General features: G+C 35.2%; 1 protein-coding gene across 4 annotated transcripts in view; it reads left to right on the forward strand.

The window, feature by feature from the left end:
* Positions 1–336: 336 nt before the first annotated feature.
* LOC111506618 (uncharacterized) overlaps positions 337–26,284 on the forward strand; it is a 35,979-nt gene continuing 10,031 nt past the window's right edge. For 2 of the 4 annotated variants that reach the window (XM_074175428.1, XM_074175430.1), the window contains exons 1-6: positions 337–496; positions 6,363–6,614; positions 8,036–8,344; positions 10,896–11,315; positions 20,273–20,383; positions 24,046–24,174. In XM_074175428.1, coding sequence (XP_074031529.1) covers positions 415–496; positions 6,363–6,614; positions 8,036–8,344; positions 10,896–11,315; positions 20,273–20,383; positions 24,046–24,174 — 1,303 coding nt within the window. In that variant the 5' untranslated portion in view covers positions 337–414. The remainder of the gene's footprint in view (positions 497–6,362; positions 6,615–8,035; positions 8,345–10,895; positions 11,316–20,272; positions 20,384–24,045; positions 24,175–26,284) is intronic. The other 2 variants (XM_074175429.1, XM_074175431.1) reach the window with 1 other exon arrangement.

Genomic DNA, 26,284 nt, shown 5'->3' on the forward strand with positions numbered 1-26,284 from the left:
CATGGTGATGAAAGTACATATTTTCGAAACCTCGATACAAATTGGTTTTTATTCAGAAATAAAACTTAATGCGAATTTGTTACTTCATATATATAGTTCAAATTTTCCATAAAATATTTTCATATTATGATCATTTTTCAACAAAAAAATATCGATATAATTTTTCCAATTTTTACCTCTAATTATGGGTAGAAATATTGAAATAAACTGTAACTAGGTGATATTTTTCAAACAATTTTCATTATTTTTTACCGCATATCAGTCTATTAGGTACAGCTATCACCAATTAGCTATCAGCATTCGATATTTATTTCTAATGATTGGTAGTTATTATATTTTAAGTAGTGCTTATCTAGCCACAACGAACGTCAAGAACTGCATTTGAGTAAATATTCAAATAAAGTATTCGAACCAATGTTCACTGGTCTTCATGTTTTCAACATGATCAAAGTTGGATGTTTCTTTCTCGTCAGCATATGCTTATTCCAGAACTCAGGTAAAACAGTTTCATTCCTTTTCAAGAACGCAAACACATGCTAGATATATTTTTAAGTGAGAAACCGCTTTTTATTTAGATATAAATATCCATCCATTCAAGCTTTATTATTATACTGGATTTATACACTAGTTGGTCAAAAAGTGAAAATAATGTTATTACAAATTCGTAATTTACTAACGAAGATTTCAGAAAAAATATTCAAAATATTTATGCCAAATATCTAATAGTCACTAGTGTGGTTATATGAATCTAATCCGATAACCATCATAATTTTTAATAATAATAATAATAATAGCTTTTATTACCCAACAGTTAAAAACCATTTACGCGGTCAACTTTACGGGGTCAAAGTATGTTAAAAAATAATATCGATCCTTATAACTACAAAGTTACAATTTGAGAAAATGAATGAATATTATGATATAATAAAAAAAAACTATACCAGAAAATTAAAAATTCTCGATGAAATACTGAGATGCAGTGTCAACAATATATTCTAGGGAACCAAAAATGATATCACACAAATTTGAAATTAAATTGAAATTATTGCAAATATTGAAGATAGGTGACTTGAGATACAAATTGGTTCTGGTCAGTGGGCTGTAAAAAGTTTTTGTTCTTCTAGTTCTAAAATGAGGCACACATAAATTTATAAAAGATAACACTTCCATAGTATCCACATTTTTATGCAGTAATTTATACAGAAAAATTATTCCAGCAAGTTTTCTGTGTAATTCAAGACTTTCAATATTGAATGTTATGGTAAGAGATTCATATGTAATACCTCTATCACGATAGATACCATAAGATTTGAAGTGAATAAATTTTAGGAAACGACGTTGAACTTTTTCAATTAATGAATTATAGCAATTGCAGAATGGAGGTCATAGAACAGAGCCACATTCTAATTTTGACCCTACGTAGGCTACATAAAGAATAAATAGAGCAGACATGTTTGAAAAAGATCTATAATTGCGAACTATGAACCCATAAACTCTCAATGCTTCACTCACTTTCAATCTAATGTGTTGGAAAAAGACAAATTTTGATCAAAATATACAGCAAGATCTTTAATTGAGTTACTTCATGACAGTGAAATGGTATCTACTCGATAATTGTACTTTATAAATATGGGATGGATATAATTTTATTATCAAATAAAGTCTTACTGACGTATTTAAATTCTATTTATTTGACAACTGTCATCAACATCTTCTTTCTACTAACAAACTTGATTTAACTAAAATATTATCAGACATCACATAAAATAAATAAAAAATCTATATACAGAGGGAATGATAAAAACATACATTTTGAATCCAACATTCTCCCCCATTTTGAAATTGAAATAAAAAACAAAAGAGAAATTTCAAAATTACATTATAAATTTCACTCGAAACCATAACGATGCGGAGCTCTGACTTTTCGCCCCCTTCTTGTGACTATCTCTTTAGTTTTCTTTTTGATGCCTTGCTCTTCCGTTATGTAGTCCTCATCAGTTTCACCTTTGACTGCATTCATTTTCTTTTCAATTTGAAGAAAATTGTTACTGTCCTCTTCCGTCGTCACTTCTAAAGGATGTAAACGCTGAAACGGTCGAATAAGTTCCCCACTGTTCACTTTTATTTTCGCTACCCTGGGTACGTCATCTTTTCCAGGATAAATTTTCAATACTTTTCCTATAGGCCAGTTTATTCGCTTTACATTGTCGCTGCTGACAAGAACAACATCTCCAATTTTTAAACTACCTATTTTCCTTTTACCAGTATGTACGAGTTCCGCTAGATATTCCTTTCTGAATCGGCTTCGGAGTCCATCTCTTATCTTTTGTAGGTATCTATGTCGTTTCACTAAATGATGTCTGTCTATGATATCGAAATCTGGAGTTTCACTGGTAGATATATCCGAAATAAACATAGAAGGGCTGAGCGGTTTTAAATTATCTTCTTCCGAAATATAAGTTAAAGGCCTTGCATTAATTATGGCTTCGCTAGCACAGAAAAATGGAATATGTATGAAGAAATCGTAGATAATAAACTAAACCACATGCCACTGCCGTCAAGAGAAAACATCGACAATTATGTTAAACAGTTTAACGACATCATCACTGAAGCAGTCAATGCTTCAATAGGAAAAACAGCACAAGTAATGGAACACTTTCCTGTCCCCTGGTGGAACAAAGAGTGCGAATCAGCTAACAGGCAGATAAAGACGGCTTTTAATAGACTAAAAAGAAAACACACTGAAACAAATCTCATTCAATTCAAACAGCTGCGGGCACGAATGAGATATATAATAAAACAGAACAAAAAGAAGTCGTGGAAAAAGTATGTCTCCTCCATTAATTATTCCACCCCTATGTCGGATATATGGAAAAAAATTAAGAAGATAAAAGGTGCCAAGACGAATATGGAAATAGCTGCGCTGCAAATGGGAAATTCAGTAATTTATGACAAGGCTGAAATATCCAATATACTGAGCGACACTTTTCAGAAACACTCGAACAGTGATGCATACAGCCAAGAATTCCAACAAGTGAAGAAAATCCAGGAACTTGACGAAATTCAAATTGAAGAAGACCCCCACCATCATCTGAATGTACCTATCACAATCGTGGAGCTGAACGATGCTCTCTCAAAGACAAACGATTCTAGCCCCGGACATGATACAATACCATATATATTTAAAAAAAAACTCCCTATATCAGGAAAACATCATCTTCTCAAAATTATGAACAGAATATTCCTCTCAAATCAGTTTCCATCCAGCTGGTCAGAAGTAATTATAATCCCGATACTGAAATCAAATAAGAACAAAACAGACCCACATTCGTACAGACCTATATCCCTCATCTGTACCATGTGCAAAATGTTCGAAAAAATAATCAATGCAAGATTGATCTACTTCTTAGAACAGAATAATCTTGTGATTCCTGAACAAAGCGGTTTCCGAAAGTACAGATCCACTCTAGACAATCTTGTGAATTTAGAAACAGACATCAGGGAGGCATTTGCGAATGAGCAAAACCTAATAGCAGTCTTTTTCGATCGGGAAAAAGAGTATGAGCATGTATGGAAATATAAAGTGCTTAAACAACTGAAAAACTGGAAAATTTATGGAAACATCTTGGCTCTCATACAAAATTTTCTGGGAAACTGAACCTTCAGAGTGAGAGCTAATGGAGTACTCTCTGACCTCAAGACATAAGAAAATGGTATTTCACAAGGTTCATCTCTAAGTGCCACCCTTTTTCTGGTTGCCATAAACGATATCCTAGAAAATATTGTAGCTTCGATTAAAGCTAACATTTATGCTGACGACTTAGTTTTATACACGAATGGCAAAATAATGCAATCATCAACCAAACTCCTCCAACATGCCATAGGACATCTCGAAGAATGGTCCAAGCGAACAGGACTTCAATTCTCTGCCAAAAAAACTAAATGCATAGTATTCACTCAAAATTCCAATGTGCAGAATCCATCCTTAAGCTTGTACAATCAACAACTGGAATTCGTTGATAACATGAAATTTCTCGGACTCATCTTCGATAAAAAACTTCTATGGAAAAAACATATAGAGAAACTCAAACAGTCATCCCAAAATGGTCTTAACCTACTAAAAACACTAGCTAGCCATTCTTGGGGTGCAGACTACTTAACCCTGATGCACCTGTATAAAGCAACAGTGAGATCAAGATTAGACTACGGAGCTATAGTGTACTCAAGTGCCAGAGAAGCAATTTTGAAACTATCAGATTGCGTTCATTATGCTGGTATACGAATAGCATATGGAGCATTTCCGACTAGTCCAGTGGAGAGCTTGTACGTTGAGTCAGGAGAACTCCCATTACAACTGAGAAGAAACTACCTCAGTATGACCTATGCTTCATCCAATCCTAAAAATCCTACTCATAGTCGCATTTTTCCCAAGCATATAAATGAAATATACCAACAAAAGACTCACATTATGCCGCCCATACATACCCGCATCCGCAGAATACCTGTCACTATCAACCTCTCATCTACCTATCCCATTTCCTTAAATACTCCTCCTCCATGGTTAATCGATATTCCACCCTGTAACACAGAACTGCTTATATTCCCGAAAGATGAACCTCCTGCTGCACTGATCCGAAAATCATTCCAGGCCATTTCTTCTAAGTTCTCTAACTTCAATCACATCTATACCGATGCTTCTAAAATAGAAAAAGGCGTGGGAGCAGCCGTATTCAGTAAACATGAGAGTAAAAGTTACAAACTACCTAGCGTCGGTAGTATTTACACTGGAGAGGTTTATGCCATCGCACAGACAATTATACATGCGAGACAAGTAAATTAAAACTCTGTAATATTCACAGATTCATTGAGTGCAATAGAGGGAATCCGCCAATTATATCCTAAACATCCTCTTCTACAATAAATTGAGATCGAGCTTTTCAAACTTCACCAAGAAGGAAAAAGAGTCGAAATAAACTGGATACCTTCACACAGGAAATGAGAAAGCCGACATGCTGGTAAGTAACGCCCTCTCAAACACTAGTGCAGTGACAATTGAAAAAACACTACACACAGACGTATATCGTCAGATAAAAACTTCCATAAACGCTATCTGGAAGCAGAAATGGCAACCTTCAACTACCAATAAACTATACAAAATAAATCCCAACATGAAAAAAAAAAATATGCTGCCCTTAGTCGAAAAAATCAAATAACCATAAGTAGCCTAAGAATTGGACACACTCGTCTCACTCACCAACATTTACTAAAAAAGGAAGCTAGACGTAAATGTGAAAATTGCAACATGGACCTAACAGTGGAACACCTATTCACATGTCAACAGCACCAACAAGAGATAAACGAATTGAAGCTAACCGGAGACATATCCACCATTATTAATAGAGAATGGATTAATGTAATAAAATATGTCAAACGAATCCATATATTTAATTCAATTTAATGTATACCGATATGAACTGTATTTCATACGAACCGCCGCTAATAACCCTATGTGGTTGATGCGGTTTGAAATCTAAAAAAAAACTTTGTTGTGAGTTTTTCATTGGACACTTTACAAAATCGCAACACGTGTTTCGCTATACAAGAGCTTTCTCAGGGGCGTTCTTGTATGAACACGCCTGAGCTATTGAATACGTTATGAATTTTCATCAAGTATCGGCCAATTTCATTATATATCACTTAGAAAAGTTTACGTTGACACTTACACTTAGTTAAGGGTTGTGTCCATGCTATGCACTTTCCCAGAAACAGCCAGAAATCGCAAAGAGACAAATATGGACTGAACAGAGAGATGTCAACAATTGCCATACTGCTAGCTTTCAAGATGTCTTCTACTGTATGAACTATGTCGGGTTTTGCATGACAATGATGCAGTTAAATTTCGAGTAACTACAATTCATCCTCGGTGAGAAACTTTAAAATGCGGCCCTCGCGCAGCTTGTTGACTTAAACACTTTTTACATCTTCACCACTTACTATCGTTAGTAAATCATAGACATTTTTTGGATCTTCACGAGTTCAGCTAAAACTATCTTGTTAAATTGTTGCTCAAAGTGCTACCAACGCTCGAAAGCGTTAATCGGTCATATTTCCATTCACTCAACCGCTGTTCATCAGAGATAAACGAGGAGATCTCTAGATATAGAAAGCGATCGAACACGATTTATCTTTTGTGGTTTGCAATCAACTACCGTTGGGACCCTCCGTATGTTTGATCAGTGAGGTTTGAGTTTTCTGTCGATCCCAATGAATATCGATTTTATAAAAGGAGCCTAGCAAAAAATGTTCGAATATTATTTCTCTTCATTTTATTCAGTAAATTACAAAATTATTCTTCATTTCAGCATATGGACAGGGTAAAGCAGAGTTCGGAGGGCACTTCGGAAATTCAGGTGTGACAGGTTCAGTTCATATTGGAGGGGGATTAGGTCATTTAATAAGAGGAATAACAGGAGAGGTGAGCCAAGGAAGAAAACATTTGAGTAATTTTATCGGGGGATTATTCGGGCATGGCCATAAAGGCAATGGAGGAGGAAAATACAGTCAAAATGTATATGGTGATTTTTCAGATTCTGGCAATGGATACGGAGGAATAGGTGAGAAAAATACATTATGATAAAAATTCATTCCACCACAAAATATTATGAATGTAGATTTTCTATAATACAATTTAAGGAAACATATATTAATAAGTATCATCCTCTATCTTCGAGCGCTAGGTAGGTTCGGCGAAAAGTACGTTCTTCAGATCTGAATCCTACCCTCTAATATAGAAGGGAAAAAAGGGCATCTCCGGAGATCTTAGGCTGCTCAATTGATCCCATGATTCTCTAGATATAGTATTTGTTAATTCATGATATTGTTTTTTCGCTAATTGTAAATGTTGAGTTGTTATTTGAATAGGTACTCGCGCTTTGTAATATTATTCGTGTTGAGGAATCACCCTGTACCATGTAAAGAACGAAAATATCATGTTTGAAATGAACATCTTATCTCATTTTGGTTTGTAGGTATTATAGGCAGTTGGGTTTCCCAGATGCATTCGATTAAATTAACTACTCGAGAAGGGTCCCTTGACCATATTTTAGGACAGGGAATTAAGAAAGTTTGGTAGATTTAGGAAGTGAAGTAATATCATTTTGAGATTCATTCTGTTACTGTTCTCGCTCTTGTACACATTGATTTAGTTTCCATTTATACAGTCCGCAATACAAAATATATTATCTTCGGCATTATAGATTGAACATTAGAAGCATTTGCCAGTCATTCGTTTCTTTGTTAAATATGTGCTTATGGCCGGAATCAATAGATGAGCCAAGATGGAATATAGGTGTGAAGTTTTTAGACATAATTGTCCGCTATATGTTTGTTCAAAGTAACTGTTTTTAGACTCTTCAGAGGTTGCAAATACTCATTATTGTACTGGAAACACTTTGAGGTGATACTCAGACGATTTGTGTATTTTACTATCTTCTTTATCCCCTCTCTGTCAGTCAATTCATAGCATTGTTCACTACGGTACTGTTGATCCGTTAAAATATCCGGTTGAAGGAGGTAATCCACAAGAATTTGAACACTTAGTTGATTCGAATGAATTACTTTTCGAAAAATGACTTTCGTAAAGGTAGGTTTTGTCGACCTATTGAAAAACTGTACAGGATAAAAAGCTCCTATAATTTCATGACAGCAAATCAATTTTTGTTTTCATAATTTGTTAATATAGGGGAGAACTTGATATTAGATAAGAATGTTTTTTCTTCATATTTTTATGAAAATTTATAAAAAATAATTTGGTTAATTACTCTGAAATTTTTCAAAATTCATGTCAAATTCGTGACCTGAAAACCCTCACTGTTTTCAGACAATGAACACCTTAATCATTTGCTGTTGAATCATCACAAGTAAACGATTGATGAAAACAACCCTATTCTCCTTTATTGAAAACATAAAAAGTATAACTGAAAGCAAACAAAATGTCGAAAGCAAATAATCAATTACTGGAATTTTACTTTTGCAGGAGGAGGAGCAGATAAAGGAGGATCTGCATCGTTCCATGGCTCATTTAGTATTGAGTCCATACTGAAAACTCTGCTTAATTTACCTATCAAAATACCCAAGAGAATTGTAACTTTCGCCACAACGTCTACAAGAGTTGTATTATCGTTGACTCAGAAGATATTGAAGGTTCCCTATTCAGGAATCCGAGGTGGGGTCAGTTTCGTGGCAAATATTTTTAATGGAATATTTACAAGAGTAGCCAATGTAATTTTGAAAATACATTCTATTAATGCTGATTTGGTTGCTGGCATTATCAGAAAAATAAAAGGTACTGTACGAAATATAAATTTATTTTAATATTATCTTTTATGTTTTTGAATTATTTTTATTTTGCAAACCTTGAAACTGTTTAATCAAATACTATATCGAGTAGTAAACTTGATATCAATTATTGAAGTGGTTTTGAAGTACTCTTCTGTTGGTCTGGCCAATGTGAGTTCTGGAGCAGGCGAAACATGGTATTTCGTATACAGGGTGGGCCATCGAAAATTTGACATATAGGTTTTGGGTACTAATCTTACAAATCCTAAAAAACCCTCAGACAGGTCAATTTTCATTGAGAGGGGGATAGTTTTTTCCTCATTTACAGCGTCGTCACTTCAACCCCGGAGCAGAGGGCAACCTTTGGAATTTTAATAGGGAACTGGGGGGCGAGTCGCACATCGTTTGAAAGATCCTAGAATTCTCTAAACAACGCTGTATATATTTTTTTAATTTGAACGAACAATTTTAAATTTAGAGTTGAAGTAACACTTTATTCTCATGTTAGCATATGCTCAAAATGGGCAACTCCAGCTTCCATGCAATGATGAAGATTCTGATGGAAACATTCTCGAACATTGTGAAGCATTTCTGGAGTGATTTGGCGACATTCACTGTGATTCGTTGCTGTAAATCTCCGAGTGATGCAGGAGGAGTACAGTAAATTCTGCTTTTCAAATGACCCCACAGAAAGAAATCTGACGGCGAAAGGTCTGGTGATCGTGGTGGCCATTCGATAGTGTCCCGTCTCTTAATCCAGTGATCCGGAAAAGTCTGATCTAAATACTGCCGAACAGGCAGAGCGTAGTGCGGAGGAGCCCCATCTTGTTGAAATATTAACAGATCCTCCTGATAATATTGGTCATTTCCAATAATATCAGTGAGAAGGGGATAATTAGTAATAAGGATAATAAAGAATAGATTAATAGATTCCTTTCTAGGAATAAAAAGCTCCAGATACATTTGTCCGGTTAAGTTTCCTTCTAAAAACAATGGGCCAACAATACGGTCATCAAAAATTCCAGTCCATACATTTAATTTTTGTGGACGTTAAGTAAGCACTTCATGAAAAATGTGAGGATTTGAATCAGCCCAATAGCGACAATTATGGCGATTAACTGTGCCATTTAGAAAAAAAAACATTCATCACTCAAGCAAATGTTGAAAACAAAATGTGGATTTTCCACCGCTCGTTCACTAACCAACTCTCAAAATTGCAAGTGTCGATTGAAATCATCTTCATGCGTTAATTTAATCTTGTGAGGATGCATTTTGTAGGTTTTTAGAATACGCCGAATGCTAGTTCGTGACACCCCGGAAATGAATGCTAACTTTCTTGTGCTCAAAGTATGGTCAAGCTCAACATCGCCCAGAATTGCACTTGTGTCGCCTCATTTGTTACTGGTGGTTCGATTCGCCATTTTTTATTTGCTAGAGATCCAGTTGCGCGAAATTTTGCAATTAAATCGTAAACATACTATCGCGGCACATTCTTCCCATGTTGTTGATTAAACAGTTCAGCGGCTCTCGCAGCACAACATCTGTTTCCATAGTACAGTTCAATCAACTCAACCCTCTTGTTGTTTCCTGCTTTCGGCAAACAAGTGTTGCCCATCTTTACACTTGGCTGCACCGCGCTGCTGAGGCCAATAGCCAGAAACACGTGTCCGCGGTTTGTCCCCCTTTTTTGGAGTGTTGTGTCCACGAATTGTTTCATTTTTTATATGTATCATACACACTCGATAAAATCTCTCTCTATATTTATATTCTGGACCCGGATCTCAAGTAGGTAGCTATAGCTGCCTACGTGGTCATGTTAGATGTAGCCTGGGAATTCTAGGTCTTCTAACTGGAGCCACAAATGTACGGTTGGCTCCTGTTGTTGACTCCGTGCGTATGTGTTGTTTCCTGCTTTCGGCTTTTTGCCTATCTTTATTACACTTACATATATATATATATATATATATATATATATATATATATATATATATATATATATATATATATATATATATATATATATATATCAGAACCGGTGAGCTTTTGCTCTTGGTCCGATGACAGTTGGGGTTGTTTCATGTATGTCCAATTTTTTTGTAGACCATTGGTCGGATTTTTGGGTTTTTTTTGGACACAAGGTTAGCGGTGAACAACTTTAATGAAAATATAAAAAACAAATCTTAGAAAATCAGTCAACTACTAACTTGACTAACAATGGTCCCACGAGTAGGTTTATCATGGCAGAGCCCTATATTACCTTGACATGACTTTCTACGACCAGAGAGCGCTTGATGGTCACAGTCGTACCTACATTATTTCGGCACAGATACACATACTTTAGATAAGGCTTTCTTTCAGCTGGACTTTTATCTCCACTGGTCACACCTCACTTGGCAAAGGTATTCCAAAGCTATATACCGGAGTCAATGACTAAACGGCATGTTCTAGAGTGAAATCATGACCCAGTTCTCTCCAGATATTCAAGATTTAATTGATATTGCGAAATAGAACTGAATTATCTACTAAGTTATTGAAAAATGTATATTTTATAATTTTAGGATTTGTTGGATGGACCATAAATCAAATAACAAGTCTCAACATTTTTGGAATAAAAACTGGTTACGGTTTTGTCAGTTTCCTTCAGGACAGAACCCACAAAGTAATAGATGGTACCCTGCAGGTTGTTATATGGATATTGATACAGTTCAACAAAATAGTGGAAGGAGGGGTGAACTTATCTCATATAAAAGATATATTGAAACTGCCAATTATTAGATCATTTGTCAGTCTTCACAACAACATAAGAGATGAAGGAATAAAAGCGATTTATTCTCAATTTATTGAAATCGGAAAATTCATCGACATGCTTATTTACAAACATCGAGATTTCTTCTACCCGATTTTCGAAAGGGTTCTCAATATTTTCTTGGCATTCACGAATTTCATACATCAACTCGGTAACGATGGAGAATACAGCGGTGAGTACGAATATTGATTTGGTATTATAGATAGATATATTTTCACCATGTTATATATCAATACATTTATGGCATGTCAATATATAAATGTATACAATATATAGTGTAACAATTTAAAGAATTAAATGTCTTAAACAAATTTATTCCCAATACTATTTCACTAATCACAAACTAATTTATTTACAACACTTAGCAACTAACACTTAATTTATTTCCACTATTTGAATTCCTTGTTTAACCGCTCGATTCACTTTCTGAACCCCCGTTGGGTCGGGAAGCCGGACTTATATAGTGTAACGATTCATTTTAGAAATCTGTAGTCGGTTCGTTTCTAGAGTTTTACCGACGGTTGCCGACTGCATTCTTTCACAGTGATGTCATGTGTTTGTTCACTGGCCGGCATATCGGTCAGGGACGGCTTCAGATTCGTTACATTGCCCCCTTCTCAAAGACGTTTCGCCCCAAAATGTCATCCTTGACGTGTGTCGATACCTGCAGGACTCCCCATATCTGCATTGTGAAGTTCGATGGAAGTAACACTCCACGGTCTTCATGCTCGGTCGTGGATGATGGTTACCGCACACCAAAATCTTGATGCCGCTGGATCTGAATGTCGTTTCCAATATGCTTCTCACGATTCCCCAATCCAGGCTGTCGAACCCAGAGGCTAATTTCGGAATTGCCAAGTCCACAAGATTCTGGTCGAGCATCGTGTCCCCCAGTCTGGTAAGATTCCTCCAGACATCTTCATAGGACGGTTTGTCCAGAAAATGCTTTTTGGTCACCAAGTAGAAAATGTTTCTCTGACCCTTCTTCAACTGTAGCACTCCTCCGACTTTAGGATTCTGTTCTCGTGATGTTTGGAGGTGACCGAATTTCTTGTTGAATACCACATCGATACCCCTGGACATTTGGAGATATTCTGCCACGCAGCGAGCTAGTGCGGACCTTCTGTCCGTTCGAGTATAAAGACATGAACTTCTGGAACGTCATTTCATCCTCTGGTGGTCTGAGGGCGCGAACTTGGTCGTGATTTCCATCATAGGAAGCCAATCTATTGAAATGCGCGACCCTAGGCTTTCCTCGAGGTGGCTTATGGATTCTGTAGACGAAGTCAATTCTCTTCTTCATGATTTTGTACGGACCTTTCAACGAGTTCCGCAACTTCGGTGATAAACCACTGCGTCGCTTAGGGTTGTGCAGCCAAACTAGGACACCGGTTTCGAATCTTCCAGCATTCGCCTTGATGTCATAGGCCTTCTTCATTCTATCGGATGTTCAGATGGACTCGTTTATGGATGTCGTCCATTCTCTGCCGAAGTTTGATGACATAGTCTTCCCCCGCAGTGTCTTATTCTGGCGGCGTCCCAAATTTAAAATCGCAAGGAAGCAGCGGTTCTTCAGCTGTGAATGGTAAACGTGCTCTGGGTGGGCCTCCCCATACCGTAGCTCAAGATGCTTTATAAGTTGGTCATAGTCTTCCTGTTCTTCGGCCATGAGGGATTGCAAAATATCCGTTGCTTCTCTGCGCAACGCCAATGTTGATGCTACCGCCTTTTCTCCTGCTTTCCATCCATTCGCTCTGGCCGCAGCTTTGAATTGTCGGCGGTAATTTGCCCAAGGAGTTTTTCCGTCGAACTTGGGCGGCTTCATGGAGAGCTTTCCTATTTCAGAACTGACTTTGACATCTTTCATTGCCTTTTGAAGTTCTTCCATGTTAAAACTCAGTTTCGGAATTAAGTTTTTGGTAACAGTTTCTGTGGTGAGGGCAGAATTAACGATTTGGTATTGCAACTTGCTAATTGTTTCCTTCATCTTGGCACTTCGAATTTTGTTGAAGTTCATCTTTTTAACTCACCAAATTTTCGTGAAGCTTGTCTTCCAAACTCTTCGAATTTTCCAGAAGCTTCTCCTCCAGACTTACCGAATTTTGTTGAAGTTCATCTTTCAGGCATTTGGTATTCTCATCGAGTTTGCTCATTATTCAACTCAAATCACCCCCAGAAACTTCGAATAAATATGTTTCGGGATCTTCTTCTGATTCAGTCAAGTTATCCCACAGTCTCTTCTGGAGTACTGATTTCTTTTCAGATCAATCTAGCTCCCTCTCCTCCAATATTTGCTTCAATTCCACGACTTCGTTCCGTCCGTTAGGCGCACTTTCCTCGAACACATTTTGTCTCGTATTATCCTCAAAACTGTATATGTTCACTTATTTGATTCGAATCCTAAACACTTATTTACTTTCACAAGTCTATTTTTTCTCGAGAAAGGTATATCAGTTTATGTTTCCGTAGTCCGGTACTGTCCACTTCGCGAAACACAACGAATCACCAGTCTCTCTGCGCGAACCAATAAGTCTTATAGTCAATTTTACCGCAATACAAAGATTGTCCACCAAGTGCTCACAGATTTATTTTACAAATCCACTTCTGATCACCAATTTTAACAATTTAAAGAATTTACTGTCTTAAACAAATTTATTTCCAATAATATTTCAGAATAAGAAAACCTTTTATGATTATCTGAAACATATGAGAAATGACGGTTTAACGTGCGAGTAGCAACGTGCTGTATTGTTACATTTAATGTATGGTTACTACCGGAAGTATTAATATATTAATAACTTAAGTGTTCGGATTTCATAGAATATAATTTGAAGATTTGAAATACCTAGTTTTGAAGTGTATAAATGAACTGAGAAAGTGCATGCTTGAAAAAACAAGTGTCGTCTGTATTGCTATTGTAAGTAAATATCATTATCGTACAACATTCATTGATAGAAAAACGAGGTGAAGGAATGCAAAGAAGCATAGAATATCAGATGTAGGCACAGTAGATTGTCACTTATCAGCTATCAGTAGTAAACAAATTGTGTAGAGTGACGATTGTCCGTCAATTCATTTTAAGCACTACTAATTAACATTCACGATCGATAGCAATTGGATGCAATGAGTGTTTCTCTAGATGCCGTTTTCAAGTTAATAGAAAATAGTACCAAGGAAATAAAACAAGAGATAAAAAACCTAAAATTAGAACTCATAACAGAAATTGAAGATCTGAAAGTGAAAAATAAAAACTTAGAAACTCAAAATATTACTTTAAGGAATAAAGTTACCAGTTTAGAAAAAAAACTGAAAAAATGTAATTTTGTTATTTATGGAATTGATGAGAGTGAAAATGAAGATACCTATGAGAAAGTATTATCCCTTATTAATGATAGTCTCCATGTAGAATGTGATCAGACAGAATTTCGAGATATATACAGGATTGGCAAATTAGAAGTAGGAAAAGCCAGACCGATTGTCTGTGAGGTGTTAAGTTACAAACAGAAACAAGTAATTATTGCGAGTTTCATAAAGTTATCCAAGGAACTGAAATCAAAAAAAATATTTTTTAATACGACTATACAGAGGAGGATTATAATAAAAGAAAATTTTTGAACGAGTGTAGAAAAAAAGCGATTTCCAGAAACCACAAAGCTAATATTAAAAATAACTCGCTGATTATTAATGATATTACATATACGTACGAGCAATTGAGAAAAGGAGAGTTTTTTGGTACTGTAGTTGCAGAGGAGGATATTCCGGCAGAGGGGCAAGAAGAAAAAAGACGTAAAATCTCAACACGTTCTCAGAAGAAACCGTGAAACCTTATATTCGAATATTTGAAAATTTTTGTATATAACGTTTGCGTTTATTGAATAATTTAGTTTAAAGTTTTTTTTACTGTAATTATTGTATTTTCTACTAGATTATTACGGAATAAATTTATTTGTGATGGATGATTATATAAAAATGTTTGATGCTGTGTCAGTAACTTGTAAATCGGTAGAAACAATTCGAGAGTTGGACAGTCAAATAAATACATGCAAAAAATGCAATTTAAATATATTTCACAACAACATACGGAGTTTACAAAAAAACTTTGATGAATTACAAATCATGTTGATGGATTTAAATACTAAATTTGATGTAATTGTTCTAACTGAATCGTGGAAATTGCACAATACAGAATTATACAACATTCCTGAATATGACATGATTTATTCTGAAGGTGACTTGAATAGGGCCGATGGAGTAGTTGTATATACAAAAAAGTGTCTTTCTGCAAATAGCAGTATAATAGATTTAAACAAAACAAAAGCAGTTGAAATTAGCTTTGAAGTAACTGGCAAAAAATTTAAAATCTTATCGGTATACAGGTCACCGTCTTCATGTCCTCTTGCTTTCAATAGTACGCTGGAAACTTACCTTAGGATAGACAACCAATATGCTGACTCCAAATTAATCATTGGTGATATGAATATTGACATACTCGAAATTAATGAAGTCAGTGTTGAATATCTAAATATATTACAAGAATACGGCTATATCTCATTAATAAATAAAGAAACACGTGTACAAGGTCAATCTAAGACATGTATTGATCACATTTTTATACAAACTAAAGATAGCCTTGATAAAATTCAACCTATAATTTTTAAATCTACATTGTCAGATCACTTTTCCCAAGTGCTTCATTATGATCTTCAATCTGAAATAAAAGAAACGAAACCTGAAATTTTTTTTAAAACTTATATTAATTTCGATAAACTAAATATACTTTTGAAAAATGAAAATTGGCATGAACTTCTGTCAGAATATGACGTCAACAAAATTACTAATCTATTCGTTGAAAAATTAAGTTCCTATATAGACTTGAGTAGTAATACTTTTCGAATCAAGAGAAGAGACGTTAAAAGAAGTCCATGGATAACAAACAGTTTAGTAAAATCAGTGAATACAAAAAATGATTTATATAAAAAAGTACAAAAAAACCCAGGTGATATCGTGATTTTAAATGAGTATAAGAAATATAAGAATATGCTTAGTGGTTTAATAGATAAGACAAAAACTGATTATTATAGGAAAGAAATACGAAATAATGAAAATAGCCCCAAACATATGTGGCAGTTCGTAAAAAAAATTCAAGGAAAAAACAGTTCTGAAAAAATAGTAATTGAATCGGATGGAATGAAAATTAATGATAGCTCAATAATTTCGGAAAAATTCAATGAATACTTCACAAATGTAGCTACAAAACTAGCAAATAAAATAAAAAAACCGGGAAAAAAAATCGCAACAAAAAGATTGAGTAATTCCATCTATTTGAACGAGGTAGAGGAAGATGAAGTTAGGAAGGTAATCAGAGAGTTGAAGTCCAAAAAAGCACCAGGCATTGATAATATCACAACGGATACTTTTAAAAATTGTATTGAATATCTAGTGAAACCCATAACGTGTATTGCAAATAAGATGATACAATTAGGTATTTTTCCTCAAATTGCGAAAGTTGCAGTGGTCAAACCCTTATTTAAGTCAGGAAACAAGATGGAAATGTCAAATTATCGGCCTATATCTTTACTACCAACCATCAGTAAAATTTTGGAAAAGTTGATCAAATCAAGAATCTTAGATTTTCTGAAAAAATTCGATGTCATCTCAAAAAACCAATACGGATTTATGGAAGGAAAGTCGACGCAAGATGCAATCGTGAACCTAACTTCAAAGATATACAAAGCTATTGATTCTAAAGAACCTGCAATATGCATATTTCTTGACCTTGCGAAGGCTTTTGATACTGTCAGCCACACGGACTTATTAGAAACCCTAGAAAACATTGGATTCAGGGGAAACGCACATAAACTTTTGAAAAGTTATTTGGAAGAGAGAAAACAATGTGTAAAAATTGGAAATATAATGAGTGGGGAGAGAAATGTTCAATATGGTGTTCCTCAGGGAACAGTTCTCGGTCCAATTCTGTTTTTAATTTATATTAATGATATTTTCAACTTGCCTGTAGATGCTGAAATAAGTTCATTTGCGGATGACACAGTTATATTCTTCAAGGACAGTAACTGGTTCAGTCTGAAACAAAAAATCATTAAATCATTTTCTATAGTAGTAGATTTCCTAAGGAAAAAATTACTCACCATAAATTTGAAAAAAACCATTTATGTACCCTTCACAAGCTATGAATCGAACTTACCCCCATTCACGAAAATAGAGTTTGAACATGGAGATGAGATGATATTGATTAAATCAGATAAGAAAGTTAAGTTTCTAGGAATATATCTTGATTGCCACCTAAAATGGAACGATCAAATTGAAAATGTCATAAAAAAAGTAAGATACTGCTTACCCAAATTTCGATATTTAAAAAAATTTTTTGATATTAAACATTTGAAAATAATGTACTATGCCTTAATACAAACTCATTTGATTTATGGTATCATAGTATGGGGTGGAGCCACGAATTTATATATGAGAAACTTGGAAATCACACAAAAATGGATTTTAAAGGTGATCACTGGAAACGGTTACAGATATTCTAGTGATCAGCTTTTTAAAGATGCTGAAGTACTAGATATTCATCAGTTATTTGTTCTGTATCTGGCATTATACCAACACAGAAATGCATATAACACCAAAAACATTGAACATAGTTATCCGACTAGATACAAAGAATGTTCCCTAAGTATACCCCGTATGCGGAAAACAATAGGACAGAGATGTCATTTATATCTTGCACCAAAAATTTATAATATTTTGCCATACTCATTTAAAATACTCAACTCGGTATCTCTATTCAAGTCTAAAGTACGGAAATGGTTAATGAGTAAACCGCGCAATGCAATCCATAGTCTTATTGACCTGAAAAATAACTAACATTGCATTATTTACAATATTAGGACACAATTAAACGTAATATTATTCTTCTTATTTTTTTTTTTTCAATAATTATTAAACATTAACATATTAACATATTTCTACATCATTTATATATACATATTTATATTTATTTCAATTACATAGGTAGGTACAGCATCGATCCATCGATTTTGAAACGATTATGAGAAATCAAAGTTGAGAAGATATGTATACCCACGCACAGGATTTCCTTTGTGGGTTTCTTGAATTTGTTCAAAATAAATTAGGATCATTGTAACCAATGTATCGTATCAATGTGTTTTACATATTATTCGTGCCTGTAACAGTTTATGTTATGTCTTTGCCTGAATAAATTCATTATTATTATTATTATTATTATTAATCACAAACTACTTGTGATGTACTCACAAACTAATCCATTTATAACACTTAGCAACTAACGCTTAATTTATTTCTACTATTTGAATTCCTTGTTTAACCGCTCGATTCACTTTCTGAACTCTCCCTTGGGTCGGGAAGCCGGACCTTGGAAATGTGCTGAATATGCTGAGGCATTCCTTTGTAACTGCGTAGTGGCTGATGCAATACTTTGTTATTACGGTGCAATCCATAGACAAAGGGTGCATTGATTTTTCTAATATAACATACATAATCAAGTGAGGCATAAACAACATAAAGGGAACGGAACATTTCAAAGAAGCGATGTGTTGAGTGCATGACTCAATTGCTTTGTTGAGACGAGACACTCGTCTTTGGAGTAAAAGCAGTGTTCAAGAATATATTTTTGTGTGTTCTTTGAAATGATCGAAAGATAATGATTTGATTCTCTTCGGCAAGCAGTTATATACATTGAAATTCAGATAATTTTTTTGAGATTTGGTTAATTTATACCATGTAGTTTTTAATACCTTAGCATACCTAGTATTATGCTCATGTATATCTGACTGGGTTTGTAACTGGTTGAAATTTCTGTGTATTTGAAATAAGGAATTGTAGATATATGAATAAGGTGAAGACATGATGCCAAACTCTGTAAAGAGTGGGTGACAATGCTTTCTATATTCAATTCTTACTGCATTTTTTTGTTGTCGACAGATGGTTATTGCACGAGTGGCATTTCCCCATACGATTATTCCATAGTTTATCTGCGAATGAAACAGAGAGAAATATGTCATTCTCAGAGTATCAGGTTGAATTGTTTTTTTTAACTATCTCAAGAGAAACAGAGCACTCGCTAATTTGTTAGAGAGCTAGCTGTTCTATGTGATTCGACGATGTGACTTTGTCATCAATAACAATTCCGAGTAACTTGACAGTGTTTCTCATTTGTGAATTCATATTATTTTTTGGGATTTGCTTGGGTTCAACTTCAGTTTTTTTTGCAGTGAACCAGTTTTCAGCACGTTTTTCAGTGTTATGAGAAGAAGAAGTGAGTTCCATATGGTTTTTTCCAATACTCATTAAAGTAGTGTCGTCGGCGAATAGAACGCTTTTATTGGGTGATGAAAAGTTTCATAGGTCATTTATATAAATGACTAATAATAATGGCCCAAGCACTGATCCCTGCGGGACACCATGTTTTATAGGTAGAATAGAGTTTATTTGGTTAGCAGTAACACATCGTTTTCTATTTTATGAATATGAACTAAATAACTTCAAATAACTGATGATTATACGACATACTTCAAGAAAGTTCAATCCACATTCGAATTTTATCACCATCCAAGTTGTAAGTTGAAAGAAAAGGCAGCAATACTAGTGCCAGAAAAAGATTATCCAAACAGAACCTTTATAATCCGAAAACACGCATATGAATTTTCAAAATATTTTGGTGAACAAGACCTTCCCATTGGAATTGGAATATTTTGATCAAACTTCTCTCTCTTAATAAGCTATCGTTGCCACCAATGAGAGAAATTGAAAGTACTCCTTTTGTATGTTACGTTATTTTCGGAGGTTAGGTTGAGTTAATTTTGATTTTTGATAGAAACATTTTTGAAAATAGACAATCGGAGGTGAGTGATGAGTATAAGGAGAAATACGATACTTACAGTTGGAACGTTTCACTGTTACAAATGAAATGAACTTGTTTGTTTTCACAAACTTTTTTTTTCGGTACGTTGGATATCGATACAAAACAGATTGGTGCCAATGCCATATTTTTTTAATTTATGACCAATTCCATCAAGTGTTTTAGTTGTTTATCTCATAAGTAATGTAAATTATATGGGAATATTTTCACAGGATTCAACACAGCGTTGGGGGGTCTGGAAAGTTTAATTTCTAGCCACTGGCATTTCAAAGGAACTGATGGACAACAAAAACATTCTTCTGAAGGTGAATCTGGTTGGTCAGGTAAGTACAATTTTTTCTGAGATTATAATTACAAAATCAAAACATTATACAAAGTACATTTTTTACATTAAAACAGAACGAAGGAATAAGAAATCTATCAGAACCAAAAAAAATATAATTTGATAAAACTCAATAAAGACATTCCGTACGATTCCAGACGCTGAACTCTACGTAAACTCAGAAACCTCATCCCTATAGGGGGCGTTATTTAGATCGGATCGTATCGCTTCGCCTATAGAACAGCAAAGGAGGAACTCGCGTTCCCCAGGGCTTCATTATGTATTCTTTCTGCACGGCCCTGACCGAAGAATCGTCGAACCTTAGCCAGCAGTTATGGCAGACGTGGAAGGCATCGGTCGTGGTAAACGACGGCGAATATCTTGTACTGCTTCTCTGTTAGAGACTGTTTTCCGATGATACTAACGTCGAATCAAATTTCAAGTTGAATCCAAACTCCAAAGCTTTGATAATCTTCGTGCCACCGTCGTGGCTTGAAATGCAACATGAGGATAACGTGAAGTTTGCAGAGCATTATTTGCTTCCATGCTTCGACCTTCTCGGTAATTTTCGACAAAGCCAGCACCTCTAAACTGTTCTTGGAGACGTGTACCTTGATAACTTTCCTGACCTTTACTTTCTCAAAGTTAGGTGGCGGGGTGAGGAAAGGGTGGATATTCTTAGTACGATGAATGCACGACTTTAGTTGACCCCTGAAGATGTCCCTTATTGGTGAAGTCGATCCTTCTAGTTAGATTTCCTTTATTTTTCGATTCCATTACGTTCTATTCATTATTTGAATCACTGCTTAAAGCAGAGTCAACAACAGGTTTTTATCTTCAGTGTAATATTTAAAAAACTCAATTAGTTAAAACATTTCATCATATCTACCCTCAATCCAGTCAGTCCGCATGTTATGCAACCTTTTATTAATCATGTTGGACCGAATGGGGTGTCAGTGTTGATTATTACTTCTTGGTTATTCTAGGCATTTTTATCCACTCTCCTGTCTTTCGTCCTAACGCAGGAAGGTATGTAATCAAACTGCTTCATACGACACATTTCAACTATAACCGAGGTAGATTTCATACTTTCGTTCGACGAGATGTTGAGGCTGTTCAGTAACGATCAGTGCTTGCAAAATCGAGTTGATGTAGCAGTAATTGCTTTGATTAAGAAGACCCCTTGGCTGCTTTGATGTACCGTTTCAACTGATGAAACTGCGTTTATGTGGTATTAACTTCTTGAGAACCTTTTTCCCAATGACTTCAATCTCCAGCGATTCAAAGCCAACGTGAATCGCTACTTTCACACATGCACCGCTCTGAGAGCGCCTTAAGGATTTTCCTGAAACAAAACAAAGATTGAAAAATATTACAATTTCATACTGCCAACACAGTGAAAGTGAATATTCAGTTGTAATGGATGTTCCTAACATGACAAATAACATACTCAGACAACACCGGACATTCTATGGATATGCAATCCATGTCAGAATATCCTTGGATTTGAAATGGATGTCCATAAGATATCCCTCAGTGGAAAGTATATCCTTTGGTCGATATTCTATAGACATCTATTGGATTTGCAAAATATACGATACCTTAGGTATTTTTCGGATATCCAATGTATATCCATCGGATATCTATGTATTGTCTAGGTAACAGAGTGCCACTTGTTTTTGTACCCAAAAACATATTTGATGTTGACGAAGAAGAAAACTAGATCCTGCTAAATACCAGAGCAACAAGAACGAGAAGCAAAACAAAGACATAGCTTGAAGTAGACATAAACAAAAACAAGTACGTAGGTATACACAATCCAATGTCAAATCAGTTGTTACAAAAAAAACTCATAAAGTGAGTGACTTCGAGAAGACTCGAGGTGAAATTGAGGAAGTGAAAGAGGTCAGAGGTATAACAGAGGTCATAGTTCAGAAAGTCCAAGGAGGCAAGCAAAAAATATTAGATTTGTCTGAAGTTGAAGTAGAATATGTATACATTAAAATAGAAAATATACCCGAACATGCCAATGCGACAATTTTCGAAGTTTTGTATTGTATTTTGTACTTATGGTGACTTTTTTTGATTTATTGTATTGAATGTTACTTATCTGAGAGAATGATATACGATTATCTGAGAAAGTGTTTTCGTTTTAAAACACATATTCTAGTATAGGAATGTAGGCTTTCACGGATGACGTCAACGTTTTGGGTTTTGGTGTTGTCGTCTTTGGTAATAATCTCCAAACGTTTCAACTGCAACTGCGGCAGTCACCTTCAGTGGTGTGGTTGAAGTACTCTTCTTGACGTGTCAACTGAAATTGAAGGTCTCATTTCTGCCGAGTCATTCATAGTTCTGACACAGTAGAATAATACAACCAGTAGGCTCTCTTACCACGTGATCCACGGGGGACTTTCAACCGCTCTTAGGACGAGATTTTCATCCAATGCGTTCAGTGCTGTAGCATGGAAGGATTTGACGGTACCACAGACATCGGATTAGTTATAATAAACGGTCGGAAATTGATATTGATTTTGTTTTATTCGCTGTTTTTATTATTGTTTTTAGTTTTTGTAGTTGGTTATAAGTAATTTACCACAAAATATTCTATTATAACCTTAAATTTCGTTTTTATATGAGCGCACGCCTATAGTAATATAACGTAATTGGCTCAGCACTTCGTTTCGAGGTCACCGGGAACTTTGTGAATTTATGAATGAAAGTAGTGGAGTGGACTTACTGGTTGATTTTTACTATGGTTCTGATTTCTCGCGCAATTTCTGTAATGGCGGGTTCGCGCGCACTTCCTGCGCGATTTGGGTAACTTGGCTTCGTTTTTGGCGCTTTTCAATGTTGTATATCAGATCATTGTTAGATATGTTCTCTTTTCCTTTCTGTTGAACTTCTCTTGGTGCTTGTGTATTTCTATGGCTTCTAAATACATTCTTGTTGAATAATGATTCGACGTTGCTAGCCTCTGAGTATTTTCGAACAGAATCTTGTGTCCCCCGTCGGATAGTGCATATTCAGCGACTTCAAAATTCTCGGTATGTCCCAATCGCCAACTCCGCTTGTGCCCGTAAATGCGACCAATATAGACTTTTAGTGGATTCGAGTGGATCTCTGCTGTCTATTGCTGATCTCATATATTCCGATATTTTCTTAATTGGTTTGAAAACGGTGTTAATTTTCTTCTTCTTCAGAGTTTCGGTTGGTGACAACTTCTATGTATGGCAGATAGACAGTGCCTTGGAGTTGATCTTCACTGGTGTTTCTCTTCTTTTCCTTTGAACATATCTACCAAAGTTCTGGCGTACAGCATTGGAAAGCACCAAAACGAAGCCAAGTCGCCCAAATCGCGCGGGAAGTACGCGCGAACCCGCCATTACAGAAAGTGCGCGAAAAATCAGAACTACAAATGACACGGCAGAAATGAGAGTTTATTTCAGTTGACACGTCAAGAAGAGTACTTCCACCACGCTACTGAAGATGACTGGCGCAGTTGCAGTTGAAACGTTTGGAGATTATAACCAAAGAATACTACGGCGATAGGCGGAAACCAACCAAAAGACATATTCTAGTGTTTATTTTTGAAATATGAAAAATATGCAATTAATTTTCCTGTCGTCACATTCTAAATCAAAAAACTGTTTGTTGGTTTAGGTGAATATTCTGGTAGTGAGGTGTCAAACTCTGGTGGGGTATACTCAGGTGGAGGAGTACACTCAAGTGGTGGAGTACATTCTGGAGGTGGACTACATTTTGGAAACCACGAAGAAGGTAGCCTTGAAGGTGATGATCAGATGTAATGTTTGCGTACTTTCATTAAACGGTCAGATGCCCAGTATCTGAAATTGACTTTAAATATTCCCATTCATTATCTATAGACGCTTTATAGATTTTCAATTCCAAATTAAAGTAGCTCATTTATTTTCTCACTTTCTCAAATTTCAGTTTTCAAACTGAAAATTAATAAATTTTTGTTTCTTGAACGGTGAGTTTTCTTGAAGTGATTGCATTCTAAACATAATTTGGATTTGGTGAAAAAAAAGACGTATCCAGTTTCTTACCTTGCCTAATATTTTCGTATTTACACAAACATTTTCAATTCTGGCCACAATGTGAGCATTACGGAAATTACGGTCAAGGTGATTTCATGCAGCGGTCTTAAGTTGTAAGTAATGATTTGATCATTAATTTTCAAAGTAATATTTTAAGTACGTATTGTGAGTTTTTTACGATTTAAAACTCACGACTTCACATTCAGTTGGTATAAATATTTGAGTTTAACACAAAGCAAGTCATATCCTCAAAAACGGTCATCAATATACCTATTCATGGAATTTTTCAACAGTTTTTATTATGACAAGAGCTGTTCTATTTAGCTGCTTTTCACATCGTTCGATATTAAAATGGTGGTAGGTTTTTCGAATCGTAGTCTATTAAGATAATGTTGGATAACAAAAAACGCTTTGATTTCGATAATGCACTTTCCTAGTCTTTCTGCTGATGAAGAGGCTCCCCTAACCAAAGCTTATTTTATAAGAATAAAAAACAAAATTTCAGCATTCCCAAAGTGCTTGTAGGTACCTAATTATCGTCTGCAAGTAGACGTTGGAGCTTCTCTCTGTTCATATTCCATCGGACCTGATTGAAAATCGAAGAAATTGTTTTTTTCTATGAAAATCCAGGCAAATACCATCTTGGTGAAACCTTTACAAAACCACTACATATCTACCATACAAGTCAAATTCTTTTGCCGTACATTCCTAACTTTTCAATTTCATTTCGTTGATGTAGTTTCGAAGTATAACATTTTTTTTAATATTGGTTTATTCTTGGAAAAAATATCTTCGAATTGATCGAATCTCACAGTCTAATATGCTGCGTCACTATCTCCAGATTCATTTGCTTGGCTTTTATGTGGCATTTGTCGACTGTCTTTATTTGACATTTGTCGGTTTTCGTCATCAGTGATATACAGTGCATTTCTTTAATGTCCCCCCTTTTATTTTTTGAATAGGTCAACTCAAAAAATTTAAATTTGGGATAATGAAATTATTGCATAAACACTTTATTTTGAAGTGAAATTGACAGAAGAAACTTTCAAGATAGCGACTGGGCGCCATCTGGGAAAAAATTAAACGGAAAGGGGGGTCTTGTGACACATCATTTTGAAGCTCCTGGCGAATACTTCACAACCCTAGAATATGAAGTCAATATCTTCACCTAATACAAAATGGCGGAACATTTGATAATTTCCTGAAGACAAACACATTAATATCGATATTTCTAGAAATATTCCTTTTTATCTGCCATATGGCAATTCCAACAACCCGATAAGGTTTGTTAAGTTAGTTTTTGTTTATAAAAACGACAAAAAATGTCAGTACGACAATGAACATCATTATTCAGTTAGAATATTTTCATTTAGTTTTCGGTTTTACTACAAGAAAGATTGAAGCGATTTTTATTTACGCTGCGACGCGTAACTTTCACGAGACCGAAAAGATTTTCAATGAACGTTTTCCGAATAGTCCTATATGTAGAAAATATATGAGGGAACTTGTATCCAAATTCACAAATACCGGTAGTGTACATAACAAAAAGACCCCATGTCATCCGTCCATTTCGGAAGAACAACAATTGCAAATATTTGGTGAGATGGTAGTAAATCTTAAACAGTCTACTTATTCTACTGTGTGGAAACTTTTGAAGAGGAATAGGTATCATTCATACAAAATTAAAATGGTACACCAATTAACTGAAGATGACCCTTATCGAAGAACAGAATTCTGCATGACGGAAATCATTGCAAGGCATCCGACCCATCTCCACAATATTTGTTTTAGTGATGAATGTACTTTTTTTAAGCGGCAATATTCACAGACAAAATTGCCCT

This window comes from Leptinotarsa decemlineata, unplaced genomic scaffold (genome assembly GCF_025532065.1).
Source record: "Leptinotarsa decemlineata unplaced genomic scaffold, Ldec_3_MD MMD2_tig00001019_RagTag_RagTag, whole genome shotgun sequence".
NCBI lineage: Eukaryota > Metazoa > Arthropoda > Insecta > Coleoptera > Chrysomelidae > Leptinotarsa > Leptinotarsa decemlineata.